A 22,884-nucleotide genomic window follows, 5' to 3' on the forward strand; every position below is an offset into this window, starting at 1 on the left:
CAAATGAACTGTCATGGAACTGTCTCAACAAGAAGTCTGCTTGTGGCCCCAGTCCCTACAGCTTCAAGGTATTATAGCTCTGACAACAGGCTGGATGCTCTTTTACAGCCTCGAGTGTACCTTTCGACTTTTCCAGGAGTATAAATGGTAAGTTACTACGTGAACGTTACTTGTACAACCTGAACTGACGAGTATATCAGACACATACATCAGGAGTGCATGAACTCACAACAGGGCTGGCCAGAGGAGGTGAGCTGGAAAGAGAAAAAAAAAATTTTTTTTTTGAGCCTGTGGTAAATTAGGAAGACAGATGAAGGTTAAAGGGAATCAGGATGGAGATGTCTGCCATTATCTGAATACGATCATGTCTTTTTTGAACCAACCTCCACTGATAGGGCCTGCTTCCCCAGGGACAGCACTTTTCAGGCAAGTGAGCTTAGAAATCATTTGGGAAGAAGTATTTCTTTACTTTGACATGAGCGGGAAGGTGGAAAAGATGAGCAGACATTTGCTTTGGGAGCAATAGGTGCTGAGCTGAATGCCCATCATCTCCTAGAGATGATGATGTATCATACATACACACAAAATCACTGCAGTTGCTTGCTTTTTCCACAGGGTCACAGTACACAGCCTTTTCTCTTCAAATGTCTGGTTTTCAACCCCGCTGTATCTTGAAATCTGTTTTGAATACAGCTTAGACAGGAAGGTTTTGGTCAAGCATGCAGTGACTAATCTTCAGGCATAACAGAACGCCAGGAGAGCAGCCTGACCTTTGCAGTAAAATTAATTTGATGCTTATAATCTAACCTAGAGTCTGAAGCCTTTATTCATACGACAGAGTCACGAGACAATTTAGCAGGGATTATTAAATTCCACTTAAGCTCATCAGAGGGGAGAATTGAAGTGGATGCATTTCAGGACACCAGTGCATTGGCCAAACCATGTGGGAAAGGAAAGGCAGAAAGACTTCTAGGAATGAAGTGTAAATGGCCACATTTGGTGCACAGTAGGCACTCAGGGAGAAATGATTCAATGAACGAGGCAAAAGATTAAGACCAATCTGATGTCTGACACCTAGAGAGGCTCTTCCCTACCACCCACAGATGAAACTTCAATCCCTATCAGCCTCCTACATAGGGAAGCCATTTGGGAACTGCCAGAGACTCCAGGGTGAGGCCTGAAGGAGTGTGGGCTGGGGACGGTACAAGACATGCCATCCTTCTGCATTGCTCTCCCATTCCAGCTGGTGATAGGAAGTCTGGGGCAGGAGATTATTATTATTAGGAAATGAAGAAAAGTCAAATGGATACCAACAGGTCAGGAAGGCTGGATCTTCCCCAGGGTGGATAAGAGAACCTTGAACAGGAGAACTCTGCTGTGTCTCCAACGCTCCAGAAAGCCTCTGTAACAGTAATACCAGATATAGCATAACCCAGGAGGAATCCGTGTTCCAGTCACTGCGCTTTAACAAGTGTGTTATTCACAAAGGCTTAAGACTGTTTGCAGTGGGAAATCCTGGTAGGTTTTATTTAGGTAATATAATAATGTAGCTTTCTGAATCTGATGCCCTTTATTTGAACATTCATTATAATGACTCATCTCTGCTCTTCTTTCTTTACCAATGATATTTGCATTCTTTTAGCAAATACAATTTCAGAGAGGATGATAAGGGAATCAAAACTACCCAATTTGTTTCCATCAGAGAGGAAGAAGTAATCCTAAAATGGTGTGTTTTGCATCATTCTACTCATTTCAATGATTTTTTTTTTTTAATGCTCAGGGTTTGTAGCATTAACCATTACTCATCACTGCAGAGTCAGAACTAATTTAGTATCACAGAGCTGATCTGGTTTTGTCTAAGGGAATCCCCCTTATTTTGTTTCCTGGGAACTGAAACTGGATATCAGTTAAGATTTTCCAGTCTCAGGGTTCTTTTATACCACACAAAGTATGTTAACTTTGTATGTAAAAGACATTTAGTACTAATGTGAGTCTCTAAATGGCACCTAACACTTTTATCCATTGCCATTGCCGTTAAGTAGATTCCAACTCATAGAGACCCTACAGGACAGAGTAGAGCTGCTCTACAGGGTTTCCAAGGCTGGAATATTTTTGGAAACTGACTGCCCCACCTTTCTCCTGTGGAGTGGTTGGTGGGTTTGAACCACTGACCTTTTGGTTAGCAGCTAAGTGCTTAACCACTGTACCACCAGGGCTCCTTATAGCACTTTTACCTTATATAAATAATTAACTGGGTGCCTGTATTATCTCCCTGGCTGGATTGTAAGAACTTTGAGGGTAGGGATGGTGCCTTATACACTGTGAAATCCGCCCCCCACCCCCAGGGTATAGCAGAGTGAATGAACAAATAGCCAGCACAGCTCTATTTATTAATTTGTACCACCTTCAATCTTTTTTTTTCAATCTGCTGACAGTATTGTAATGCCCGAGACTAACTGTGGTTCCTTTTTTTTTTTTGTAAAGTAGAAATATTTTCTAGAGCTTTTAGAAAAAATGTCCCCAAATTATTCTTGCTAATACAGTGAAACCTGTGAGAGCCAGAACTCGACAGGACTGCCTTATTTTTCCAGGTCTTGCAAGTTTTCTGCCTTTGACAGGCTATAGTCTTATTACCACTTTTCTATTGTTCATTTTCATGGAAAAACCTTTGAATTTTCATTCTCTGACAGGTTTCCACCTTACACAGGCTCTGGCTTTTGCAGATTTTACTGTATTTTCCATATTAATTTCTTCTTTCACTAATTGAACTGAACCTATATAACAGCAATAAGCTCTACTAGAAGTCATCTGGCAAGCTGGTTGATTCAGCCTATAAAAACAGCCTCGGGACATGGCAAACCAGGAATGATATTCAAAATATTCAAACACTAGTATGGTATGGTCAACCAACCAAACAGAGCTGGACACTGAGCCTTAGCACTAGGGGAGAAGGGCCCGGGAGGCCCTTACTCGATGTGGGGAAGCCTGGGGAAGGATCAGTGTGGCCTGGGTGCTGGGTGAACACTTAGGGGGCTCTGGACAGTGCCTATTTACTGGACTGGGTGCCAGGTGATCACTTAGGGGGCTCCTGGCAGTGTCTATTTACCAACCAGCACAGAAGTTTTTCAATAATTTAAAACTAATATGCCTGTTTGCTACACACTGGGTATCAACCTGAGGTGGGGGGGCTACTTTTCACCTGGCCAGGAGTGTGAGCAAGCAGATACTCCTACCCACAGTTGCAGTCTCCTTAAGAAATCTGTCTTGGCATTCAAGGAAACCTTGGTGACAAGGTTATTGCTTATATTAAACCCAAATGCGAAAACCTTTCCTACAGAAATATTAGCATATCCTCTCTTGTTCGATCTTCCCAGGGGATGAAGAACTGCTAATCACTTTTTTATCTTTTAAACATCTTTTTTTTTATTCAAAGAAATTATCATTTAAAATTGCCTCCCAGGTATTTTTGAGCCCAAAGAGAAAAACAGGTCCCAACATCTACAATTCTTCCTCCCTGTGCAATAGAAAGTGAGTCAGACAGGGCAGCAGTGAAGCAGAGACATATGGTAGGAGGCTGAGTGATGGCCCTTGCTGTCCCCTGCTTGTGTGGAGAAAGTTAAAATTTTAGAAATGTCAGAGGCTGGACAACAGGGAGCTCTGTCCTCTGCCTTCAAACCATCAGAAGCCATGAAAATAAAAGTCCTTGGTTATCCTAGTATATCATCCGGGTTTCTGGTTGGTGGAGCTATTCCACCTTAACATGCAGTAGCTGCTTAGGTACATTGTTGTCACCTACCACTACCTGCACATGTCCATTCAGATGCAGCTGTGTTGCAATGAGGGTCAATTGCTTCTCTGCTGGCTGGGTTCCAGGGTATTAGTTTGGGTAAGCCTGTCTTTGCTATTTAGTGTTTAGTTATAGGAATACTGGTGAAATTGCTCAACAAGTTAGACAGGGCATGTGGGGAACTGGCAAATGACTAATTCCTGTTTCTCTGGAGGTGATGGCTGCAGTTACACTAGCTTATTGTGAGTAGACACCAGGGTAAAGCTTCCTAGGTATAGGCTAGGTCAAAGCGTGAGTCAGAATCAAGATTTTTGCCAGGAGGGAGTGTCCAAGTGACAATACTGGGCATAAATTGTTCATCGTACCCCAGTGCTAGGAGCTCAAACTGGAGATTCTTGCTTGATAACATCAAATGACAAAGAAGGACTTTTCACAAATGTATGCTTTAAAAAAAAAAAGCTCAAGAACGTCGTGTGTACCTTACCGTCTGAGACATCTCTCAAGTTGCAAGCTAGACAGACAAGAGATCTTGGAGTACACGCTAATGAACAGTTTCTAATGGCATGCCACATAGTAGCTCAGAGGCAGGGGCCCTGTTACAGGTCTTTCTGAGTTCCAAGGAAATATTCTAGAAAAGGCCCCTTTCCCCTTCATCAACTGCAACATTAAGCGATCTCCAACAAGGCAGAGCCCTTTTTCTTTTGGAATTTCCTTGCAAAACAGAGGCTCCTTGTGTAAGATTGATGTCTGTGGGATATGCACTGAAAAGAATGGCTGGGGCCCACAGCGTAGAAGGGCTCTGACATGCATGCCCAGTGAAAGGGACTGGCTGGAGACTGCTCCAATTTTCACACCTATCCCTGCCTCCTGCAAAGTTACATCAGCTTCAAACACAAAGGTTAAGATGTCTTACCCAGGAATTTCTCTTCTGCAATACACAAACCAAATATTTATACTTCAGTACAAATGGCTGTTTGTGAAACACCTCAAGTTTTTCCAATGCAGGAGGAGTTTGTGTTACTTGGTCTACGTTCTGCCAGAGGCATATCGTGCTGACATTAGAAAAACATGTTCTTTTGAACATGATTTAGTCTCATTTCCCTTTTCCTCCCAGTCTCTCTCTAATGACTAGAAGTAGAATGAGACTTCGATTTTACGATGATTTATAGGTCTGTGAGCTGGCTCTTTCTTCCCTTGGTATGTGATTAACTTCAAAGAGGCAATTGTGTAACTATGAAGGATGTTAGTTCTTTGCCAAGGGATGGAGACCTTTGGTCATAGGCCAGAATGAACAACTAAGCCCTTGTGTCTTGATCTCAAGGGGGGCTCTGAGCTGACAGAAGTATCTGGCTGGTGGTCTAGGGTAGCAGTCAGTCAGCTACTCAAGAATATTGTTTGTGTTCTTTCTAAAGGCAGGAGCACTGGAGTAGCAGGGCTTGGGTGGGTGAAGGGAAGACAAAGGAAACCAGATAGCAAATAAATGGGCAGATGTAAAGTATACAGCACAATGCCAGACGAGCACACCTCTGTGTACAGTTACCACTTATTGAGTGCCTTCCCTGTGTTAGTTACTGCACTCAGCATTTTACACACGTTTATCCTTACAATAACCTTATGAGGCAGGTATTATGATTCTCATTTCATGGAGGAGAAAAATTGAGGCCCAAAAATTTAAGTAACTTGCTCTAAGGCTTCGTGACTAGTAAAAGATGGACTCAAAAATTTTTTCTTTTGACTCTAGATATTAGGGACTGCATTAGGCATGTAACTTGTAGCTAATCTTCACAATACTCTTGAGTGACAGGTATCATTTCCATTTACAGATGAAAAAACTGAGGTTCAAAGAGGTTAAGCAATGTGCCCAAGATCACACGGGCAGTAAATTGCAGGGCGAGGATTCCAATCCAGGCTCAATTCCAAATCCATGCTCTTAACACCACTGAGCTCTGCCATCTCTACCGCTACCTGCTATATATGAGGCCCTCAGCATATGCTTGCTCCCACCCTGACCAGTACAGTGAAGGGGGCTGGGGATAAAGACACCATGACTACTGTAGGCCCCAGAGTTGAAGAGAACCTGATTTTGGAAGTCAGAGCAGGAGAGGTTGAGTAGCTGAACAGGAACCTCACTTTATATTTTTTTCTGGGGCTGCTGTACAGGATGTTGGGAGGGGCAATCAACGACATAGGGAGATAAAAGGTAAATGATCACTTCATTCTCGAATTATAAGAGGAAGAGAGACCATTCCGGACAAGAGCCTGGGCAAGGAGATAACACTATTAGAGTAACACTATTAGAGAGTTACTAAGTTACTGGGCACTAAGGACTATTGCCTGAGCAGGGTCAGTGTGCCAGTTATCAATTTCTTACCTCTTAGCTCCAAATTCACCCTTTTTGCCTGCTCTGGGAAAAGGTTCTGGGCCTTTTAAATAGTTTTCCTTTGCTAGATGGCCTGATGTTGAGCTTTGTCAGTAGAGGACGCTAGAGAGACACTGCAAGAGGAAGGAGCCTTGCTTCCTGGTCCCGGGTGTTTGCTTGGCAGGTCACTGCAGGGTACGCACAGCTCCCCCAGTGCCCAGCTCCTGTAGCATGTACAGCTTCACCAGCACCAGGTTTCTGCAGCACATGCAGCTCCTGCAGTGTGTGGTGATCACAGCACCCAGTGGCCAGCAGCTTCTCCTGGTGTGTCTGTGGTGAGACACCTCCCTATGAACAGCTTTCCCTGGCACTGTAGAGTGTGGATTTCCCACAGGTATCACAGGGAAGCCATGCTGCGCATTCTGCCAACACAGCACCACAGCGACTTCTCAGCTATCCGGTGAGCCATGACTGTGCCCTCTCCTATAAGGTCTAGATCTCAGCCTTGGGGGACAGAATCTTTCTTGGCTCCTCTAACTCAGCCCTAGGGGTAGTGGTTGCTCCTTATATCTGCTATTTCTATATTCATTACAGTTCTCTTTACTTCTTGCTAGCCAATCCCCTGCTATAGTTAATAGTCCTTTATATTAAACTTTCTCTGTTCCAATTACTGTGCAGTTTCTCTCTCCTGTTTGGACCCAGACCAATACAGGCAGCTCCCCCTTCCTACAACTCAAAGTTCTGTAAGGTGATCCCTAGGGCAAAGGGATGCTTCTGGGAGGGGAGCACAGGTAAGGAGGATGACCTTTTTGCAGGGACAAGGTCCAAAGAGCATCTTACGTTTTCAGAAACCAAAAGATTAGGTACCATTGTCTTGCTTTCCAGTACAAGAAATGAACTAGAAAACCTGTGGCCTCTCAGTTGCTGGAATTCTCTTAATAAGGAGGAAAGAACTTGCTAGATGAGAAAGACAAAGGAGCCCTGATACTTGCTTGGGCCATGGGACCCATCATTCCCAGTCCAAACAGTACTTGAAATTCTATAGCTTGGGTCCTCCAAGGTGGAACAGGGCATTTGTGATGAAAGTCCCAGAAACATCTTTAAGAAAATAATTAATGTGCAACCAAAAAAAAAAATCTCTATGATTTCCCACAGAGCCCTTCTTCAAAGCTTAAGCTTATGTTCCCTCCACTGCCAGAAACCAAATATTCACCTGAGTTTTGCAGACACACATTTATAGAAATTTTCAGGCAGCTGAAAATGTCATGAGTTCTGGAATAACTGTTGAAACCTCAGGACAGAAGTTAGGTGCTTTGGGTTTCGCATGTCAGGAAGTTTTTCCAATGCCAAAAGGAAAAATGGCTTTCACCAGTGACAGATCACCACCGTAACTTCTATATTACTCATGGATTTCGGCAGCTGAGTTCTTTTTGAATTTGAATAAAATATTTTCCAAAACACGTGTTGTTTATTAACCACTACCTTTTTTTTTTCTAGTGCTGTTCTCTTTATACCTTAATGCTTTTCCCTCTCTCATGGATTGAATCGTGTCCCCCCAAAATATCTGTCAACTTGGCTAGGTCATGGTTCCCAGTATTGTATGACTGTCTACTATTTTGTCATCTGATGTGATTTCCCTATGTGTTATAAATCTTATCACTATGATGTAATGAGATGGATTAGTGGCAGTTATACTGATGAGATCTACAAGATTAGATAGTGTCTTAAGCCAATCTCTTTTGAGACATAAAAGAGAGAAGGGAGCAGAGAGATATGGTGACCTTACACCACCAAGAAAGCAGTGCTAGGAATAGAGTGCGTCCCTTGGACCTGAGGTTCCTGTGCTGAGATGCTCCCAGAACAAGGGAAGACTGATGCATCACAAGGACCTTCCTCCAGAGCTGAGAGAGAGAGAAGGCCTTCCCCTGGAGCTAGTGCCCTGAATTCAGGTTTCTAACTTATTGGACTGTGAGAGAATAAATTCTCTTTGTTAAAGCCATCTATTTGTGGTATTTCTGTTATAGCAGCACTAGATGACCAAGACAGAATTTGGTACCAGAAGTGGGGTGCTGTTCTAACAGATACCTAAAATGTGGAAGCAGTTTTGAAACTGTGAATGGATATAAGACTCAGAAGGAAGTGAGAACTGTTAACAACAGAGAAGGTGCAGATGGTGAGAAACAGCAGTAGAGGACCAGCAGCAGCAGAGGACCAGCAGCAGCAGAGGACCGGCAGCAACAGAACCAGGAGACCAGTGTGACACAGTGTTGGAGCCAACCCATGGAGCGAGAAAGCTGAGTGCCTTTGCATAGAAGGCTTCCTGGTGGAGTGGGGTGCCTCTGGACACTAATCCGTGGAGCTAGGCTTGCTGACCCATGGAGCAAGAGAGCTGAGTACCTTCCGGCAGAAGTTTACTGGTGGAGTAGGGTGCCTCCAGGCACTTATCAGTGGAGCTACTGAGCTTTGGAAAACATGCCCAAGCAGAGCAGATGTGGGTGTGAGGCCCAAGGGCCAAGAGGCCAAGAACATAGGAAGCTGAGCTACCTCTGTCTCAAAAGGTATGGCCATGACCTCTGGGGTTTCAAAAGGTGGGGCCATGGTCTCTGATGTTTCTAAGAGTGGAGTTGCCACTCAGATGGACTAGGAGAATGGCATACCTAAAGCTGATGGAGCAGAGCTGCTGTCCCAGGGTGCTGGAAGGCAGAGCTGAAGCCCAGGGCCAAGGGCCTCCACTCAGAATTCGGAGAATGTGGCAAACACCTAGAAACTGGAGGGCAAGGCCATTGTGTAAATTCCTTCAGCAAACAGAGGATTATTTGCAAAGCCTTGAGGGCTAATGTAATGTGTTCTGCTGACTCGCTTGCTGCCTGTTATGCCTTCTTTCTCTCCAATTTCTCCCATTTGTAATGGAAACATCTACCTTGTGGCTGCTGCACCACTGTACTTTGGAAGTAGATAACTTGTATTCTAGATCTCACAGATGAAGAGGAATTTTTAGATTTTTAGGCTTGGAGTTGATCTAAGACTTTTGCTATGATATGATGGGGTGAATATGTTTTACATGTGGCAAGGACATGAATTTTGGGGAGCCAAAGGGTGAAATGTCATGGATTGAATTGTGTACCCCCAAAATATCTGCCAACTTGGGTAGGTTATGATTCCCAGTATTGTATGATTGTCTACCATTTTGTCATCTGATGTGATTTCCCTACGTGTTGTAAATCCTGGAATGTAATGATGTAATGAGATAGATTCGTGGCAGTTATATTGATGAGATCTACAAGATTAGATACTGTCTTAAGCCAATCTCTTTTGAGATATAAAGGAGAGAAATGAGCAGAGAGACATGGGGACTTCATATCACCAAGAAAGCAGTGCCAGGAGCAGAGTGAGTCCTTTGGACCTGAGGTTCTTGTGCTGAGATGCTCCCAGATCAGGAGAAAACTGATGACAAGGACCTTCCTCTAGAGCTGACAGAGAGAAAAAGCCTTCCCCTGGAGCTGGTGCCCTGAATTTGGACTTCTAGCTTACTGGACTGTGAGAGAATAAAGTACTCTTTGTTAAAGCCATCTGCTTGTGGTATTTTTGTTATAGCAGCATTAGATGACCAAGACACCCTCCCTCCAACCACCTCTAACTACAATACAGCCACCCCAAAGCTCTATGAATGGGAAATAGAAGGCAAGTAGATAAGCAGGAGAGAAAAAGGAAATACAAACCTCAAGGTCTTATAATCAACCAAAATGCTTCCCGTACATGCTACAAGACCATCTTTGGAGTATTTAGAAAGCACTGGGCTAAATCAAAATCACAGATACTAAAAGCATCGTAACTAATCAGACAGCCCACTCAATTGCTAGCAAGTTTCCAGTATACGTCTCCCACGTTTCAGAAGCTTCACAGCAATAACAAACTGCATTTGGAAGCCATAAACATCAGTTGCCGTTGAGTCATTTCTAACTCACGGCAATCCCATGTGCGTCAGAGCAGAACTGTGCTCCAGAGGGTTTTTCAATGACTAATTTTTTTGAAGTAGATCACCAATCCTTTCTTCTGAAGCACCTCTGGGTGGACTCAAACCTCCAACCTTTCAGTCAGCGGCCAAACACTTTAACCATTTGCACCCAGGGACTTCATAGCAGTTTTCAATAAAAGGTGTTTAGCCAGAGTGGCCTGTACTATCTATGGTCTTTGGGAGGTTTCCACTTAAGTAGTCCTTTGGATCATCCAGGGCATCATGTATTCATGTTTGCGTGAAGATCCCAATCGGCACAGGTCAAAGAAAGAAATTTGAGCCATTTTACATAGTTTGATTTTCCTGCTATGAACTAACCAACTAATGTTTCAGAAAATCAGTTGAACTATGGTTTTCAGAAAATCAGTTGAACCATTTTCTATGTTTGCTACTTCCAGTCTTGGTCCCAGCCCAAGTCCCTAGAAATCTTCATTAGCCTTCCCTCTGTCCCCCACATACTTGGACTTATATACACACAGAGGGATCACATGGTCAAGAATGGAATGGGTAAAAAGGCATTGCCTCAGAGTAGTTTGATAGTTTATACTGCAGTAACTGGTGAGGACAGGTGGAAGAAGTGATATGCAGGGGTCTGTTGTCCCAGTTAGAACTTCTTCCTGAAGAGTCAGAAGGCCACTATATAAACCAAGGGTTGCTGTAAACCAGTCCAGACTTGCCTTCACTTTCAAAACAGGAATCAATCCTCTGTCGCTGCCATTGTAATGACAGATTACAGTACCAGTTCTTATCCAGGGTGGTTGGAGCTCTGGCACATGGAGAACTGGTGTCAAGGGGTGGAGTAGCCTAGTGTTTAAGATGGGGTTGGAATCAAGAACTGAGCTTGACCCCCGGGTTCACCACTAACCATAAGCAAGTTACTTAACTTTTCTGAGTCAGTTTTCTCATTGACAAAGTAGTTATAATAGGATAACATCCTTATAGGATGTTATGAGCAATAAATAAGACAAAGGGCATAACGTTTTTGGTACACAGCAAAAACTCCACATATACTAGCTATTATTATTTCTATGGAGCCCTGGTGGTACAGTGGTTAGGAGCTATGGCTGCTAACCAAAAAGGTTTGGCAGTTTGAATCTAGCAGCTGCTCCTTGGAAACCCTATGGACAGTTCTACTTTGTCCTACAGGGACACTATGAGTTAGAATCAACTCGATGGCAGTGGGTTTGGTTTTGGTTTTATCATTTCTAGAGTTATTATTTACTAAGGAACACATTACCATAATATCTTCATTTGCCTTGTTCTCTTCCACCAGTTTAGGAGGTATGGGCAGAGGTGTGGTGCCAGGGGTAAAAAGATGTGACCCACATAAATATATACAACGTATTTTTTAACAAAAGAGCAAAACCCATTCAATGGAAGAAGGACAGCCTTTTCAACGAATGGTACTGAGGCAACTGGACATCCATTGGCGGGGCGGGGTGGTGATCTCCATGTGCCTTACACCTTATGTAAAAATAACTCCAAATGAATCATGAACTTAAATGTTAAACATAAAACTTTAGAAAAGCTGGAAGAATATATTTGAGATCTGGTACTAGGCAAAAAGTTCTTAGGCTTGACACCAAAGAATGACCCATAAAAAGAACAATTGATAAACTGGACTTCATCAAAATTAAACTATTTACTCTGTGAGAGACTTCTATCTAAAGGATGAAAAGACAAGCCACAGAGTGGTAGGAAATATCTGCAAACCACATATTCAACAAACGATAAGTATCTAGAATATAGAAAGAACTTGCAAAACTTAACAAACAGTTCAATTCAAAAATGGGCAAAGACATGAGGAGACATTTCACCAAAGGGCAGGTACAGATGCTAAAAATGTACATAAGAGATGTTCAGATCATTAGCTATTAGGGAAATGCAAATTCAAACCACAATGAGAGATATGACACATCTGTTAGAATTGCTAAAATAATAAAAAAAAAATAGTGACAACACCAAATGCTGGTGAGGATGTGGAGAAACTGGACAACTCATACATTGCTGGTAAAATTTGAAATGGTACAGTCACTCTGCAAAAACAGTTTGGTTGTTTCCTAAAAAGCTAAACATGCAACTACCATATGACCCAGCAACTGGACTCCTCAGCATTTATCTCAGAGAAATGAACACTTATGTTTACACAAAAACCTGTACACAAATGTTTATAGTGGCGTTGGTGGCACAGTGGTTAAAGCGCTCGTCTGCTCAAACCCACCAGCCACTCTGCAGGAGAAAGATCTGGCAGTGTGGCAGTATGGTTTGGTAAAGATTTACAGCCTTGGAAACCCTATGGGGTAGTTCTGCTCTGTCCTGTGAGGTTGCTATCAGTTGAAATTGACTCAACAGAAACAAGTTTTATTCATAATAGCCAAAAACTGGAAACAACCCAGATGTCCTTCAACAGGTTAACGGTTAAACAAACTGTGGTACATCCAGATCATGGACTACTACTCAGTAATAAAACAGCATAAACTCTTCATGTATGCAACAACCTGGATGAATCCCTAGAGAATTATGCTGAGTGACAAAAGGCAGTCCCAAAAGGTTATACTGTATGATTCCATTTATATAACAATTCTGAAATGACAAAACTATAGAAATGAAAAACAGATTAGTGGTTGCCAGGGTTTAAGGAGATGAGGAGAGGGAGGGAAGTGGAGGTGGCTAAAAGGGCAACAGGAGGGGCCCTTGTGGTGATGGAAATGTTCTATATCTTGACCATATCAATGACAATATCTTGGTTATGATATTGTACTACAGTTTTGCCAGATGTTACTGGGTGAAGGGTATACAGGGTCGTTCTGTACTATTTCTTACAACTGTATGTGAATCTTGAGCTATCTCTAAATAAAAAGTTTAACAAAAAAGAAGGGAAAAAAAGATGTGGCTAAACAGAAGAAGCTGACCGAGTAGAAACAGTGTCTGCTGTTTCCAATATAGTTCAGATATGTGTCCTAGATTATAGGAGGGTTTCCAGCTTGGTGGGTTAATCCAATGTACTGCAGAGACCCCCCTACTGTGGGACAGCAAGGCGAACTCTTCTGCAGGGACAGCACTTGCTCTTCTCACTGGGATATCAGTTCTTGTTCTTAGAAATTTGGAAACTGAGAGGTGTACACACAATTAATGAAGGAGCCCTGGTGGCGCAGTGGTTAAGAGCTACAGCTGCTAACCAAAAGGCAGCAGTTCTAATCCACCAGGCACTCCTTGGAAACCCTGTGGGGCAGTTCTACTCTGTCCTATGGGGTCACTATGAGTAGGAATCGACTCGACAGCACGGGTTTGGTTTTGGTTTAGAGTCACACTGGTAAAGTCCTCCAAGCAGTTCTTTTGCTAGGACCCAGGCTGCTGCTGAAGAATCTTCCTTAGAGATAATTAAAGCAGACTGGATCTCAGGGGAAACCGGAGTATTCTTTTGCTTGTTCTCTGAAGAAGAGAGACAAGGAAGAGAAGACCGTATGACAGTTCTCTTCTCAAAGGCAGCATAGAGAAGGAAAAGAGAGGCCTGAGAGTGGTAGGGGGGAAAAAATTGACGATTACAGGCATGACAAGGGAGAAAGCAGGAAGTTCTAGGCCGTCATGTGTCTGGGTAATTGGGCAGCTCTTTGCCTATCATGGATGCCATGCGGTACTTCAGACAACTTGGAAGCAAGGTGTTGGATAAAAACCCATGGAATGCTGACAACTCATTTTTAAAGGCTGACTGTTCACAGATGAGTGATTGCACAGAATATTTAAGACTAGTCTCCTTTTTCCATCTGGATGATGGATCACTAGAGAGAGAATGCATTTTTACCACTGACACAGTATTTTCAAATAGGCACTTTTTTTTTTCATTCTGTCCTCTTCTATTCTGTGATGTTATTAAAGTATTCAGTTTGACTGAGCTACCCATGACTTCCAGACCTCCTCACACACTGATCCCTGTTTTACCAAATTCACTGGAAAGGCCCTGGCCTCTACCTACAACCAGCAAGAGCTCCCTGGGGTCAGATGAACAAACATCCAGTGTGTTTGAATTAAGGCATTCTAAGGTGAACTGAAACCCTCATTCATGTGAGTGTCTGCTGCACTCAGTGGAGATCTTCTGGTCTCCTGGGAGCAGTACAGGGATAGCTCCACCTCTGTGCTCATTTCCCATCATTCCTAATGCCCCAGTGGCTTACTGTTCGACGTAGATAAAGTGCTCAGACCATTACCACAGGGCATAGCACCCTCCTGCCTTTCCCACCTTCTCTTCTGGCTGCAGCTCTATTATCTCCATCAGAAATTTGATCCTGCTAAAAGTGCTGAGGGTTGTTTTTGTCTATTTTTTTAATAGAGCCCTCTAGTTTCCTTTGGGCCATTATGTTCTCCTAAAGCAATGCTTTGCCGTCAGTCATTAATATTTAATGTGACTAGAAGCTTTCACAAAAACCTATTGAGATGCACATGCTTTAAGTGGCAAAGCTGTTATTTAATGATCTCGGGTGGATACACTAATTCAACCTATCCATGAGGGAAGGTGACCTCCTGGTCTCTCTGGCTCTTTGTCTACATTAATATAATTACAACCTCTTGCCATTTTTTAAAATATCCATTCACCACAGAAGATAGGATTTTTTTTTCTGACATCATAAAAGTAACTCGTGATTTCTAAAGTATTGGAAAAGAATATTTTAAAAAGATGTACATATTTTGAAAAGATGTACATATGATGAATGTGAGGTGAAAAAAATAGGAACAACCCAACTGTCCAATAATAGCAAATTGGTTAAATAAATTCAATGATATATAATGAAATACTTCATAGCAAGTAGGTATAATGATGTAGATCTACGTTTACTGACATAGAAAGATGCCACGATACATTAATAAACCTATAAAAGTAGGATACAAAATAGCATGTACAGTACAAATCAATTGTTTGTATTAAAAAAATAGACATACTGGCAAAAACGAATGAATGAACAAACTGATGAACAAAAACTGAAAAAGTATACACCAAATGTTAAGAGACATTCTCTCTGGGATTATGGTAAGTGATTTCACAATTTTCTTCACATCTTTCTTTACTGTCTGAATTAAAAAATAAAAAGAAAAAGCTCACACAGCAAAATTGCTTTTGTTAAAAAATACAATGAGATCTTAGTTATACAACTCTTACAAATTGCTTTTACTTGACATTGTAATCCAAGAGACCTTTATATAATTCAAGCCCCAGTTTTTGATCTAGATCACCGGTTGACAAAGTTTTCTGTAAAGGGCCAGGGAGTAAATGTTTTAGGCTTTGTAGGCTATACCGATCTGTTGTAACTACTCAACTCTGCCCATAGCACTTAAACAAATGGGCGTGGCTATGGCCCTATAAAACTTTATTTATAAGAACAATTGGTCAGCCAAATTTGGCCCACAGATTGCAGTTCACAGACTCCCGCTCTAGAGTGCTAAATAGAGGAGGCTGAAGTCTCAGGTGCCTTCAGAATTAAGCTTATTCCCTCTGCTCTCTGAGGCCAATGCAGGTTATATTACTGGTTGCTGCTCTCTAGAGTGACGGCTACAACAACTTGCTGCAAAACATTTTATCCAGCTAATAACTCTGTTCTCTATAAATTTCTGCCTCAAAAGGAACAAGGCTTCTCCAGCCCTCCCAGTTCAAAGGATTACTTCCTCTTCAGTCTCCCCTCTGCTTTTCTGGTGTTTATACTGCCCACAATGTTATATACTTTTTTTTTTAATGTAAAAAATCAATCAACAAATACAGTTTTTAGGACTGGAAGAGATCCATATTTATTCCTATTCCCAAGAAAGATGATCCAACTGAATGTGGAAATTATCGAACAATATCATTAACATCACACCAAAGTAAAATTTTGCTGAAGATCATTCAAAAGTGCCTACAGCAGTATAGTGACAGGCAACTGCCAGAAATTCAAACTGGCATCAGAAGAGGACGTGGAACAAGGGATATCGCTGATGATGTCAGATGGATCCTGGCTGAAAGTAGAGAATACCAGAAAGATGTTTACCTGCGTTTTCTTGACTGTACAAAGGCATCTGACTATGTGGATCATAACAAATTATGGATAACTTTGGGAAGAATGGGAATTCCAGAAGGCTTAATTGTGCTGATGAGGAACCTTTACATAGATCAAGAGGCAGTTGTTCAGACAGAACAAGGGGATACTGATTGGTTCAAAGTCAGGAGAGGTGTGCGTCAGGGTTGTATTCTTTCACCATACCTATTCAATCTGTATGCTGAGCAAATAATACGAGAAGCTGGACTATATGAAGAAGAACGGGGCATCAGGATTGGAGGAAGACTCATTAACTACCTGTGTTACGCAGATGGCACAACCTTGCTTGCTGAAAGTGAAGAGGACTTGAAGCACTTAGTAATGAAGATCAAAGACCACAGCCTTCAGTATGGATTACACCTCAACATAAAGAAAACAAAAATCCTCACAATTGGACCAAAAGCAACATCATGATACACAGGGAAAAGATTGAAGTTGTCAAGGATTTCATTTTACTTGGATCCACATTCAATGCCCATGGAAGCAGCAGTCAAGAAATCAAAGGATGCACTGCATTGGGCAAATCTGCTGCAAAAGACCTCTTTAAAGTGTTGAAAAGCAAAGATGTCACCTTGAAGACTAAGGTGCACCTGACACAAGTCATGGTGTTTTCAATCGCCCCATATGCCTGTGAGAGCTGGATGAAGAATAAGGAGGACTGAAGAAGAATTGATACCTATGAGTTATGGTTCCAGTGAAGAATATCGAATATACCATTGACTGCCAAAAGAACGAACAAATCTGTCTTGGAAGAAGTCCAACCAGAATGCTCGTTAGAGCAAGGATGGTGAGACTACGTCTCACATACTTTGGACATTTTATCAGGAGGGATTAATCCCTGGAGAAGGACATCATGCTTGATAAAGTAGAGGGGTCAGCAAGTAAGAGGAAGACCCTCAATGAGATGGACTGACACAGAGGCTGCAACAATGGACTCAAGCATAGCAATGATTGTGAGGATGGTACAGGACTGGGCAGTGGTTCATTCTGTTGTACACAGGGTCGCTGTGAGTCGGAACCGACTTGACAGCACCTAACAACAACAACATTAAATGCATGTTATTATACTTTGCAACATGAAAAACAAAGGAAGTCATTCCTTCAAAACATGTCTGATCTGGTTGAGAAGTAGGAGATTATTTTGTACACACGTGGATAGGGACTGAGTCTCTCATTCATTCATTAGTACTTAATAGTATACCTTGCTGGGAGGTGCTTTTTCAATCCTTCCCAGAGGCTTACGGTTTAATAGGTGCTCAATCACTGGAACTTCCTGTTTTTTTTGCGACTTGATTTGAGAATTCTCCTAGTCCATACTGGGGCCATGCTTTTTCTAAGGCAACCCTACCAACCAAAGTGAACACTAGCTCTGCTATAGATCAAATCATTGTAACAGAAGCCCCTTAGGTGATTCAAAAGGATTGAATAATATACAACCAAACAACTGAGTGGCCACAGTTAGAACCAGAAAGCTCAAAGGAAGCAGTGCTGCCTGTAACACACCAAAATTAACATACTTCATAAACCAGTTTTCTGAGGAGGTAGGTTATTATAGTCTGTGCGTAGGAAAGCTTTTAAGGAGTCTTAAAGCATTCAACACACAGCCTAACTTAGGAGTTTAAAAGGCTTAGATAGCTGAGGCAAAATACATATGGGGGAAAAAAAGAACATTTTAGCTGAAGATGATTGAGGGTACTCCTAGTCACAGACAGCACCCCTGCCTCCAGAAACAGCAATGAAAGGAGGTTAACTGTGGATTTAGCTTACTCCTTTTCTTCATTTACTTTAAGTTATGATCAGCTATGCAGTTTCTTAAAGCAGTTTACTTTTACTCTTAAAGTGGTTGTCCTCTCTGTATAGAATATTTTCCACCTCAACTTTTCAAAGTAGAGAGGATTAAACTGTTGTGTGCTTGTGCACGTGCGTGTGAACACATACACACACACATCCTACTGAAAAGCTTCCAAATTATACAACTTCCAGATCACCCCAATTCTGCCATTTAAAATATTGTTAAATCACATTTAATGTTCTGGCCAAACAAAGGAAGTAACATAAGAATAGAATGTATTAGGTACAGGATCTAGGGAACCAGAGCCTGCTACTCAGGATTCTAGGCTACGGCAGAGCCAGACGTCCTGAATTCCTAACCTTGTGACATTTTAACACACAGCAGCAAAGATTTATTTATTTTTAGCAATTTATTTTTGTTGTTGTTGAAAATATACACAGCAAAACATACACCAATCCAATAATTTTTACATGTACAATTCAGTGACATTGATTACATTCTTCAAGTTGTGCAGTCATTCTTACTCTCCTTTTGAGTTGTTCCTCCCCGATTAACATAAACTCACTGTCCTCTGGGATTCCTACCTAATCTTTCAAGTTGCTGTTGTCAATTTGAGTCCACATAGATAGTTCTTTAAAAGAGCACAATATTCAAGGCAGACATTCTTTACTAATTAAGCTAACTGCTGTTTGGTTTCAAGAATACTTCGGGAAATCTGGAGTTCATGAGAATTTGAAATTCTGTTTAGCATTTTTCCCCTTTTGACATCAGAATTCTTCTATAGAATCCCAAAGTATTATTGGTAGACTCTAAGGACTGGAAGTCAGCCCAGGGCACTTGTGGAGCAGCCCACCAAAATAGGCAGTTCAGGAGAGTGGGGATTAGAGCTATGAGGGCTAAGGTGGGCAAAAGAAGAAGCAGGAAGGAGTCTTCAAGAGAACTGTCATGGATTGAATTGTGTCCTGCAAAAATATGTGTATCAATTTGGCTAGGCCATGATTCCCAGTACTGTGTGATTGTCCACCATTCTGTCACCTGATGTAGTTGTCCTATGTGTTGTAAGTCTTATGTATGATGTTGATGAGATGAGATTAGCGGCAGTTGTGTTAATGAGGCACGACTCAATATACAAGATTAGATTGTATCTTAAACCAATCTCTTTGGAGATATAAAAGAGAGAAGCAAGCAGAGAGACATGGGGACCTCATACCACCAAGAAACAAGAGCCAGGAGAATAGCATGTCCTTTGGACCCAGGGTCCCTACACTGACTGAGAAGCTCCTCAACTGGGGAAGACTGATGACAAGGACCTTCCTTTAGAACCAACAGAGAGAGAAAGCCTTCCCCTGGAGCTGGTGCCCCCTGAATTTGGACTTCTAGCCTACTAAGACTGTGAGAGAATAAACTTCGGTTTGTTAAAAGCCATCCACTTGTGGTATTTCTATTATAGCAGCACTAGATAACCAAGCCAAGAACCAAGAAAGTCCAAAGGACAGGGGTTCCAAGGTTCAAAAGAGGGTGGGAAATGGAGTCAAGGTCCTGGGTGAGGTAAGAACACCCAAGGAGGAAAGAGAGGACCAGAGAGGGAACACAGATGTGCTGCTAGTATTGTGGTTTCGCATGTTAAGTGACTTGTTCAAGGTCCCAGGCAGTTATCTTGAAATGGAAATTCACTATCTCAGTTTTACTCTGTTACACCCCACCATGCCACCCAGTAGCTCAGGAAGCTGATGTCTGTTCATTTTCCTGAAGATTTAAACAACGTAGAAATGCTGTGCAGCGTGTGGGTGTAAAACGGTTGCCTGGCTTCTCTGTGGTTGTTGTTGGTTCGAGGCAATTCCAACTCACAGTGACCCTATGTACAACAGAACAAACCACTGCCCAGTTCTGCACCATCCTCACAACTGTTGCTATGTTCGAGCCCACTGTTGCACCCACTGTGTCAATTCAATTCATTAAGGGTCTTCCTCTTTTTCGCTGATCCTCTACTATACCAAGCATGGTGTTCTTCTCCAGGAACCGGTCCCTCCTGATAACGCGTCCAAAGTATGTGAGATGAAGTCTCCCCATCCTTGCTTCTAAAGAACATTCTGGCTGTACTTCTTCCAAGAAAGATTTGTTCATTCTGGCAGTCCATGGTATATTCAATATTATTCACCTACAGTATAATTCAAATGTATTGATTTTTTGGTCTTACTCATTGTCCAGCTTTCATATGCATGTGAGGAGATTGAAAATGCCATGGCTTGGGTGCATCTTTGCTTTTCAACACTTTAAAGAGGCCTTTTGCAGCAGATTTAACCAATGCATACATCTTTTGATTTCTTGACTGCTGCTTCCGTAGGTGTTGATTGTGAATCCAAGTAAAATGAAGTCCTTAACAACTTCAGTCTTTTCTCCATTTATCATGATATTGCTTATTGGTCTGGTTGGGAGGACTTTTGTTTTCTTTATGTTGAGGTGTAATCCATACTGAAGGCTGTGGTCTTAGATCTTCATCAGTAAGTGCATCAAGTCTGTCTTTGCTTTCAGCAAGCAGGGTTGTGTCATCTGCATAATGCAGGTTGTTAATGAGTCTTCCTCCAATCCTGGTGCCACATTCTTCTTTATATAGTCCAGCTTCTCAAATTATTTGCTCAGCATACAGATTGAGTAAGTAGGGTGAAAGGACACAACCCTGACTCATATCTTTCCTGATTTTAAATCATGCAGTATCCCCTTGTTCTGTATTTTCCATCCTTTGCAATGTTATCCATAATTTGTTATGATCCACACAAGTGAATGCCACTGCATAGTCAGTAAAACACAGGTAAACATCTTTCTGGTATTCTCTACTTTCGGCCGAGATCCATCTTACATCAGCAACGATATCCCTTGTTCCATGTCTTCTTCTGAATCTGGCTTAAACTTCCGGCAGTTCCCCATCATGTACTGCGGCAATCCTTTTTGAATGATCTTCAGCAAAACTTTACTTGCATGTGATATTAATGACATCGTTTGATAATTTCCACATTCTGTTGGATCACCTTTCTTTGGAATAGGCACAAATATGGATCTCTTTCAGTAGGTCAGCCAGGTAGCTGTCTTCCAAATTTCTTGGCATAGATGTGTGAGTGCTTCCTGTGTTGTATCCATTTGCTGAAACATCTCAATTGGTATTCCATCAATTCCCGGAGCCTTGTTTTTCGCCAATGCCTTCAGTGCAGCTTGGACTTCTTTTGATACCATCGGTTCTTGATCATATGCTAACTGATGAAATGCTTGAACGTCGACCAGTTCTTTTTGATACTGTGACTCTGTATTCCTTCAATCTTCCCTTGATGCTTCTTGCATTGTTCAACATCTTGCCCATAGAATCCTTCAGTATTGCAACTAGAGGCTTTAATTTTTTCTTTAGTTCTTTCAGCATGTTCTTCTATTTTGGCTTTCTACCTCCAGGTCTTTGCAAACTTCATTATAATGCTTTACTTGTCTTCTTGAGCTGCCCTTTGAAATCTTCTGTTCAGCTATTTTACTTCATCATTTCTTCCATTTGCTTTAGCAACTCTATGTTCAAGAGCAAGTTTCAGAGTCTCTTCTGACATCCATTTTGGTCCTTTCTTTCTTTCCTGTCTTTTAATGACCTTTTGCTTTCTTCATGTATGATGTCCTTGACATCATTACACAACTATTTGCTTTTGGTCATGGATGTTCGATGTGTCAAATCTATTCTTGAAATGGTCTCTAAATTCAGGTAGGATATACTCAAGGTTGTAATTTGGCTCCTGTGGACTTGTTTTAATTTTCTTCGCCTTCAACTTCAACTTTCATATGAGCAATTGATGGTCTGTTCTGCAGTCAGCCCTTGGTCTTGTTCTGAGTGATGATATTGAGCTTCTCCATCGTCTCTTCCCACAGATGCCGTTGATTTGATTCCTGTGTATTCCACAGGGCGAGGTCCATGTGTATAGTCACTGTTTATGTTTTTGAATAAAGGTATTTGAAATGAAATCGTTGATCTCGCAAAACTCTATCATGTGATCTCCAGCATCATTTCTATCACCAAGGCCGCATTTCCCAACTACCGATCCTTCTTCTCCGTGGAGATGGCAGAAATTCTAAGGTACGCAAACTAATTGCTGTAAAACCTGTAAGTGCCTCATTCTAATTAAATGGGACTGGGACATTCCAGTTGTTTTTTTTAGTGGATTAGGGGTCCTTTTCCAATTAGAGAATGGCACTAAAATCACTATAGCTGTTTAAACTTACTGCTGTCGAGTGGATTGTGACTCATGGCCACCCTATCTGACAGAGTAGAACTACCCCATAGGGTTTCCATGGCTGTAAATCTTTACGGAAGCAGACTGCCACATCTTTGTCCTGCATAGCAGCTGGTGGGTTCAAACAGCTGGCCTTTTGGCTAGCAGCCAAGCACTTTAACCACTGTACTACCAGGGCTCCTTTTATAGCTGCTTGCCTATTGCCATCAAGTCTATCCTGACTCATAGTGACCCTATAGGACAGAGTAGAACTGCCCCATAGGGTTTCCAAGGAGCAGCTGGTGGATTTGAACTGCTGACATTTTGGTTAGCAGCTGTAGCATGCCATAGGTCTTAACCACTTCGCTGCTTAGGAAGTTTAAAATATATTTTACTTAAATGAACTGACGTAGAGGAAAATACAATGAACAAGAAGTTTAGAAACTTAGGGAGATTTGCCTTGTAGTGCAAGCTCTGTCACTAAATTTACCCTGTGATCTTGACTAAGACACTTCCTCTCCCTGGACGTTAGTTTGCTCACCTGTGAGATTATGGCGTTGGACTAGATAATCTCTAAGGGATCATTCATCTCTAACATTTTATGATTCTGTAATTCCTGGTGGGTTTTCTC

General features: G+C 41.9%; 1 protein-coding gene across 7 annotated transcripts in view; it reads right to left on the minus strand.

The window, feature by feature from the left end:
- Positions 1-22,884, minus strand: part of ENOX2 (ecto-NOX disulfide-thiol exchanger 2) — a 351,546-nt gene that overhangs the window by 129,691 nt on the left and 198,971 nt on the right. Inside the window, exon 1 of one of the 7 annotated variants that reach the window (XM_064277591.1) lies at positions 1,315-1,372. The exons of 2 other annotated variants lie outside the window; for them this stretch is intronic. Coding sequence is in view for 1 of the 5 variants with exons in the window: in XM_064277588.1 (XP_064133658.1) it covers positions 1,315-1,402 (88 nt within the window). In the remaining 4 variants the exon portion in view is untranslated. Of the gene's footprint in view, positions 1-208; positions 234-1,314; positions 1,403-22,884 lie in introns of those variants that run through there. 4 more of the 7 variants (XM_064277586.1, XM_064277589.1, XM_064277588.1 and 1 more) reach the window with 4 other exon arrangements.

The sequence above is a fragment of the Loxodonta africana genome, chromosome X (assembly GCF_030014295.1).
Source record: "Loxodonta africana isolate mLoxAfr1 chromosome X, mLoxAfr1.hap2, whole genome shotgun sequence".
NCBI lineage: Eukaryota > Metazoa > Chordata > Mammalia > Proboscidea > Elephantidae > Loxodonta > Loxodonta africana.